Below are 7,210 nucleotides of genomic sequence, written 5' to 3' on the forward strand. Positions count from 1 at the left end.
ACAAACACAAACACACACACACGCCCACCACCAACTATAGAACTACTACAACACAAACCACAATCACACCAGTTAAACAAACAGCGCCGATCAATCAGTCAGTGGCTCATGCACTAACAAACACTTGTGAACAATGTGGCCATGCTTTCTAAGCTGTTTCCCCCCGTTTTAAAATTGAAGCTAAGCTACCTTCCAGTAGCTTGCGGACCGCCGCTTTGTGGCCAGCTCCCCCTGCGTGGCTGGTGAGAGCAGCCTCGCCCATGGTCCTAAGTTTGATTGATTTACCACAGGCCCTACATCGGGCGAAGTGAATGTCCTGGACGTCCTTAGCCAGCCAGTCCTTGTAAATTCCCTTTGAGAGCCAGGAGTTTTGGAATTTACATTTCCCAGGCATAATGAGCTGTGAAGTTAGCTGGATCGCTATATAACGGCCAACCTCTTACCTCTATTGCCTCCTGATGCGTTCAATGTCTGCTCGGAAGATGCAATCGCAGTTTGTACCGTTGAGCGTGTTGTTACTGTTTAAATGACTTGAAATTATTATTTTTGACAGCGAGGTTGTCAGTTAAATGTCTATAAAGCAGCATTGGAGCATTGAGATACTTCATATGACTTCCTATGATATTTATAAAAGACTTAGCATTAGAAAGTGTTGCAACTGGACAATTTTATCTGCCGCTGTAGTAAAGAGAAAATCATGTATTTATTTGTCTAAATAAGTTTCAACGAGAGTTAAAGAAATAACAAAAATGTAATTTTAAAATCAATACACATATTAATGCTAACTAACGTTAAATATCTTTTTTCCAGAAAACACATTAAGGCAGCACAACTCAAGGACGGTCGGTCACGTGTATCACTCTGTCCAATGTAAACACGTCTAACCTTTTGTCCAACCAATCAGCGTTCAAGAAGACAGCAGTGTAGCTTGATTGGTTAAACCGCGGCGTTACTGTACGGAGCTATAACAGAGACACATGGTGCTACAATGCGGTACGTGGATGCCAAAATATATATTATAACGCAGGTTTGAAACACATTATGTGGCGTTTGAAGCTCTCTGTAGATAGAGCATCTAGCGGCGTTATTATGGACCGAGAAATGTTAATTTTTTTTCCAAGTAACTTGAGAAATGCTCTTGCTGTTAGCTTGTTTTGCTAACAGAAAGGCGAATGGTGACTGTACACACCACAGACTTTAACAACATTTATATATTTTAAAGGCCAGTCAAACTCGCAACCCTTTTGCCATCTTTGCTCCTTCTTTGTCCTTCTTTAACAACTATGTGTTGTCACTTCATATCTTTCAGGCACCGTTGATGATATGTCTTCAGTGGTAGTTATTGATTAAGGAATGGAGACAGCAGCCCTGGTAGTTCCAGTCACAGCTCTGGAGTTCCTTCAGGATGTGTTTCTACTGACAGGTAGGCAGCAGTGTCATTATAGAAGTGCTATTTCCAGTGGTGCACATGTAGGAAGTTCAAAATACACCAAAATTCCCAGGTTGAGCTTGAAATGTGGATTGTCATATGTTTCAAATTTGTGTGCTGTGGAGTTTGTCACTTTTCTTCTTGCTTAATGTAGAAAAAACTGAATACACATAGAAAACTTACAGACTGTTACCCTTTCCTGGCAGGTGAGGGTCCAATCTTGACAGTGTACGGTCTCCGACCTCGCCCTAAAGCCTGTGCCTCACTGAGCGTGCTCCAACACTGCAGAATCCATGGGATAAGACCTCGAAGTGTGGTGGTTGTCCCAGCACAGAGCTCTGCCACAGGAACCCACGGGGGGAAGAAAGATGGTTAGCACAACTAACTGTTGTCTTTTGAGTGGTTAATTTCTTCTGTTGTGTTTTGTTCAGCAAGGTTGTTTTATCTCTTCACTTTTGTCAGGATATGTTAAACTCCGACTAGCCAATTTGAGTGAAATGAAATGGAAAGTTTTCAGCTAAAGAACAGATTAATTTGGTTAGTTATTTGTTATAAAATAAATGAAGAAATGATTAAGATTCTCAATATTCAAGTGTTCTCTGTATCTTTGGCTGTGATGTCTTGTAGAAGAACTGTCCAGTGTTGGTTTAGAGTTTGCACTTACTGACAGCTCTCGTGTTATTTTTTTTATAGATGTATTTATTCACTTCTCGTATTGTCAATCCACAGAACTGAGCACCATCTCGGGGCCCAACTTCTATGACCTAGCAGTGTTTGGGGGAAAGGCTGTGAGGCTGGTGAGGCTCCACGTGGATCTCCAGGATGGGGAGCTTCTGCGCTTGGAGATTCTGGGTCCCCTCGTGGAGCTACAGGACTGGGCCCTGGATGTCCGCTGGCTCCCTGGAGACAAACGCTCTCTGCTCTGTGTGGCTGTAGCCCACAATAGTGCTCTCCTCCTGGACGTCACTACAGGAAATACCCTGATTCAGCGCTCCTGTCTGGAGGGGTGTCTGCTGTACTCTGCCCTCCTTCTGGTACATGAATCCTGGGAAGATTCTGTCTTAGTAGGAGGGACTGTTTTCAACCAGCTGGTTGTCTGGAAGCCTGGAGGAGGAAACGAAAGTGGAGATTCTGAGTACAAAGCTCCAGTTGAGAGACGCCTGATGGGCCACAGCGGGGTCATCTTCAGCATCTCATACCTCCGAGAGAAAGGATGGCTGGCTTCAGCCTCTGACGACCGCAGTGTGAGGGTGTGGGGTGTTGGTGCTTTAGGGGGCCCTGGAGGGAGATGCGGGGACTCGAACGCAACTTGTTTAAGAGTCCTGTATGGACACCAGGCTAGGGTGTTCTCAGTGCGTCTCTCCCCAGGGAACGTGTTCAGTGCTGGGGAGGATGGGGCCTGTTTAGTCTGGGACTGGGCCGGGGGTGGCAAGGTGGTTCGTACATTGAAGGGACACCGAGCTGGGGGGGTTCGTGCACTCGCAATCAGTGAAGGAACAGGAGATGAAGAGAGATGGGTGGCTACAGGGGGGGCGGATGGAGGGGTGAGGTTGTGGAGGGTAGAAGGGAGTGAGGAGAGGAAGGACAGAGTGGAGGAGGCAGTGACAGAGAAGTTAAGTGACCTGAAATTTCCTGGTCAAGGCTCGCCTAAAGTGGTTTGCATAGTCGGGGAAGAGGATGAAAATGTGGGCTGGTGTCAGAGTAAGTTTGTGGTTTGCACTGACCAAGGAATAGTTTACCAGTACGGCGATGGGCAGTGGGAGATGGTCTGGGAAGGGACTCGTGAGTTTCAATCTTACTGTGTGATGGAAACAAAGACGGTTATTGTAAAAGACTCAATAGGAACAGTTAACTTGTGTGCTGTGGGAAACCTCAACGGGTCCATACAAGTCTTCCCAATCTCTCATCCTCAGTGTGGGATTCTTCTCACAGGTGGGTCAGGGAAGATCCATAGTCTTATTTGGCGAGAGGCAGAAGAAAGCTTGTATTTGCTAGCTTCAGGCGCTGAAGGACTTGTCTACCGCTGGTGTATAGAAGTAAAACTAAATGAAAACGGTTCCTTGACTCTCAGAGTAAATCCCCTTCCTCCCTTCCTCCTCCCCCCATGTGCCAAACGCTGGCTAACAGCTGCAGTGCCCCTCATGTCCACGTCACAGGGGTTGCTGTGGGTGTGTGGGGACAGGAGAGGGTCTCTGCTTTTGTTTCAGGAAGGAGGAAAACTTGAGCAAAGGATGGTATATGAAAAAACAGGCAGGAAACAAACTGATGATGAAGGGATTGGATGTGAGGAAAATGGAAGTGAAATGATGGAGGAAAGAGAACGAAAAGAAGTGGGTGACCGCACACTGCACCCACTGAACTACCTGTTCGGAGTGCATGGAAAACAGGGTGTAACTTCAGTGTGTGAATACCAGGGACTGCTCTACAGCACCGGGAGAGACGGCTGTGTGAGGGTCTTCAGAGTGCGTCCAACACCACCGGAAAGCCCAGAAGAAGAGGGTAATGGAAAGGGTGTGAAGAACAAAGGAGGGCTTCAGCTGGAGGTTCTCAGAGTCCAGCGGGCCTGCAAGGGTATGGAGTGGCTGGAGAAGGTTTTGATTCTTGAACCTGAAATTCCAGTGGAAGAGGAAGAGGAGGAGGAGGAGGCAGAAGTCGGAGAGGAATGTGAGAACCACTACAAGACAAAGAAACACAATTTGACAGAAAAGCTGGAGATGACAGAGGATGGGAAAGAGGAGGGGAGCTTTGGAAGAGAAGAAGAAAAAACTGAGAAGGAGGAAAGAGAAGCCAGGTTCGTCATCGTTGGCTTCCATGCCATCCACTTTGTGGTCTGGGACCCGGTGAGGCAAGAGAGGCTGCTAGCGGTGCCTTGTGGTGGGGGACATCGCTCCTGGAGTCTCTGGCCTTCCCACAAAGGGGTTTGGCCTGGATATGGAGCTCTGGTCTTCATCAAACAGGGGACTGTCCTGGCTTCGCAACCCCCTGGAGAGGCGCCGAGCTGGGCTGGGAAGGCAGGAAGGACTGGAGGATGGGGCCTGAGAGAGGGCGTCCACGGGAGGGGGATTGGGTGTGTATGCAGGCTGGGGAGGATAAGGGGAACTGGGAATAAGATTCAAACAAAGAGTACTGGAAATGTGACCGAAATTGAGGGAAGGGGTGGACTCAAAGATGAAGTAAAGGAGGAAGGGGATTGGGAGATAGTGGTGACGGGAGGAGAGGACACTAGCTTAACCGTCCTGGCGCTACATCCCAACTCTGGCAGCGTCAGAGTCCTCTCAGTTATTACCGACCACATCTCAAGCGTTCGGACAGTGACAGCGCTAACACGCCCAGAGAGAGAGAACCACACTCAGTCTCTCTCTGCCCTGCTCGTGTCAGCTGGCGGGCGAGCTCAGATGCAGTGTTACCGGCTGTTGATCAGCTGGGACAGGCAGAGACAGGTTCCCTCCTGCCAGGTAGTCCAGGTGGCCAGTCATCGATTGGACGAGCAGTGGGAGAGGAGGCGGAACCGACACAAGACAGTGAAAATGGATCCAGAAACAAGGCAAGTTAATTGTTGTAAAGTAGGCGTGTTTTATTTTCTGCACATATGTACATCAAATCTTCTTTAAGAATACCTAACTTCTTAGAGTCTTCTTCCTTCTTCTTCCTTGCTTGCTTCTTTCCTTCCATCACTCGCGCATCCATTTTTATCAAGAACAATGTTTTTAAAGTCTGCATATAAGAGACTTTTTGTGGAAAATTATGATGAAAAACATCTGTGTTTCAACCTGAGGCTACCCCTTTCATCTCTTTCCTTTTTAAATTCTACTTCTAATCTAGTCTTTTCTGTTGTGTCTGTGTTTTCAGGTACATGTCTGTAGTGGTGGTAAATGAGATGAAAGACTGTAGGCTTCTGGCTCTGGGCTGCAGCGACGGAGCTCTCAGGTTGGTGTGTCTGTCAAAGCAAAATTAAAAGTTTTCCACACATCTGAAACCTCTGTCTCAGGATCTGGAGAAAAGTGTTACAGTATAATGCGCTCAAAAGAGTAGTTGCTTTAGTGAAGTGGTAGCGCTGATGATTGTAGCTGAATGTGACTGAATATGAAATGTGTATTTATTTGAAAAATATAACTCAAATGTGACTGTGTGTACTCTCCTCCATGTAATAACGCTGTCCTCTCTCCCTCTTTCTGTCTTCTCACCTTATCTTCCAGATTGTTCTCAGTCAGTGAAGTTAAATGTCAAATTGAATTGTTGTGGGAGACATTTTACCACCAGCGCTGTGTGCTCAGTGTTGCTGCCTGCAACCTGGAGGATGGAAAGGCAACAGGTGAGCCAAAGTTTTTTTTTTTTTTTTTTTTATTCATGGAGCCTGAATTAGCTGAATATTGTCACCTTCATTACAAGTTACAGGTAGGTTTCAAAGTAAAACACACACTGCTTTAGAAACCAGTAGTCACTGGCTGATGCAATATTAAGAGGCCAGTAAATCCAGATAAACTTTCAATTTCCAGCTTTTTATTTGGGCAAAATATAAAGAAGTCTCACAGGTACATGTTTGTTTTAATGTTTCTTTCTCAGGTATGAGCTGCTGTTCAGCGCTGCAACAGATGGCAAAATTGCTGTGTGGGATTTAACTGAAGCTTCTTCCTTATCGACCGGTACTTCAAGCAGCGCTCCAGCACCGCCAATCCCCTGCCTCAACATTCCCGCCCACCAGAGCGGTGTCAACTCATTGGCTGTTTGGGCAGAGAAACTGGGACAAGAGGGCGGTTGCCTGGTAACTGTTGCTAGCGGAGGGGATGATGGGCAGCTGACAGTGTCCACGATTAGGGTGCAGTACCCAGAGGACTGCAAGATTGGGGGCAGCAGAGGGTTTTCTCAGATTTCTGAGCCCCAGATTTCTCTACAAACCCAGTTCCAACCCTCAAACCAGCTTAATCTTCATCTCCACTCCCAGTCCCACATCCCGCTGGCTCATGCTGCCCCTCTGACTGCCCTGAAGCCCCTGAGACCAGCCCTCGTGGTCTCCACTTCTTCAGATCAGAGGGTTTGCCTGTGGAGTGTCGGCAGTACTGGTATCAGCCACATCGGGGCGCTGTGCTCCCACGTTGCAGATGCTGCAGGACTCGCAGTGTGGGAGGGGCAGATGATAGAGGAGGAGGAAGGAGATAAAACAACGAAAACAAGGTTTGAGTCTGAGCAGGAGACTGCAATTTGGAGAGTGAAGGGGAGTCAGACAGGATTAAAAACGATGTGTGAGACAGCAGAGGGAAAGACAGGTGGGAGATCCAATAAGGAAGCCGCTGATGAGGCAGAGGGCGGAGAACCTGTTGAAGCCAAAAGCGAGACAGGTGACCCAGTTTGTGAGACAAGTGATGAGGAGGGAGTTGAGACAGCTGGTGAGCGTAGAAACCTAACAGTGACTGACAGCGTTGGTAAGACAGAGTGTGAGGTAAACAGCGAGACAGGTTCCAAGGCTTCCTGTGAGAGCATGAAGAAGAGAGGAAGGACGGGATGGGTGCTGGTCTGTGGCCAGGGCTTCCAGCTACTGCGAGTCAGAAATACAGACATGGATGCAGAGACGTGGACTACAAGAAGAGAAGGAGTTAAAATGACTTCAAAAGAAAAGTCAACATAAGTGGAATCAAAAGTTATCAGCTTTCTCAGTGGACACCTTTTTTTTAAAACTATTATTATTTATGAATTATCTGTAAATTGAAGCTGTATTAATTGATATCAAAATAATTTTACTTTGATAATTTTTACATTTTTAATAAAATATATTTATTCTCCTGA

The 7,210-nt window shown here is 46.8% G+C and overlaps 2 protein-coding genes across 5 annotated transcripts in view; one reads left to right on the forward strand and one right to left on the reverse strand.

The window, feature by feature from the left end:
* The window catches only part of LOC118324253, a 4,692-nt gene extending 4,235 nt beyond the window's left edge, over positions 1 to 457 (reverse strand). For 2 of the 4 annotated variants that reach the window (XM_035656484.1, XM_035656483.1), the window contains exon 1: positions 286 to 457. In XM_035656484.1, the coding sequence (XP_035512377.1) occupies positions 286 to 394 (109 nt within the window). In that variant the 5' untranslated portion in view covers positions 395 to 457. Of the gene's footprint in view, positions 1 to 189 lie in introns of all 4 variants that reach the window. The other 2 variants (XM_035656482.1, XM_035656481.1) reach the window with 1 other exon arrangement.
* A 469-nt stretch (positions 458 to 926) lies between these two features.
* On the forward strand, positions 927 to 7,210 carry wdr6 (WD repeat domain 6). The gene is made up of 7 exons (XM_035656485.1): positions 927 to 993; positions 1,310 to 1,423; positions 1,636 to 1,800; positions 2,159 to 4,973; positions 5,279 to 5,356; positions 5,626 to 5,751; positions 5,993 to 7,210. The coding sequence occupies exons 2-7, from the start codon at positions 1,354 to 1,356 to the stop codon at positions 7,050 to 7,052; spliced, it is 4,314 nt and encodes a 1,437-aa protein (XP_035512378.1). The 5' UTR covers positions 927 to 993; positions 1,310 to 1,353; the 3' UTR covers positions 7,053 to 7,210.

The sequence above is a fragment of the Morone saxatilis genome, unplaced genomic scaffold (genome assembly GCF_004916995.1).
Source record: "Morone saxatilis isolate NCDOM2014 unplaced genomic scaffold, NCSU_SB_2.0 Contig15, whole genome shotgun sequence".
Taxonomy (NCBI): Eukaryota; Metazoa; Chordata; class Actinopteri; family Moronidae; genus Morone; species Morone saxatilis.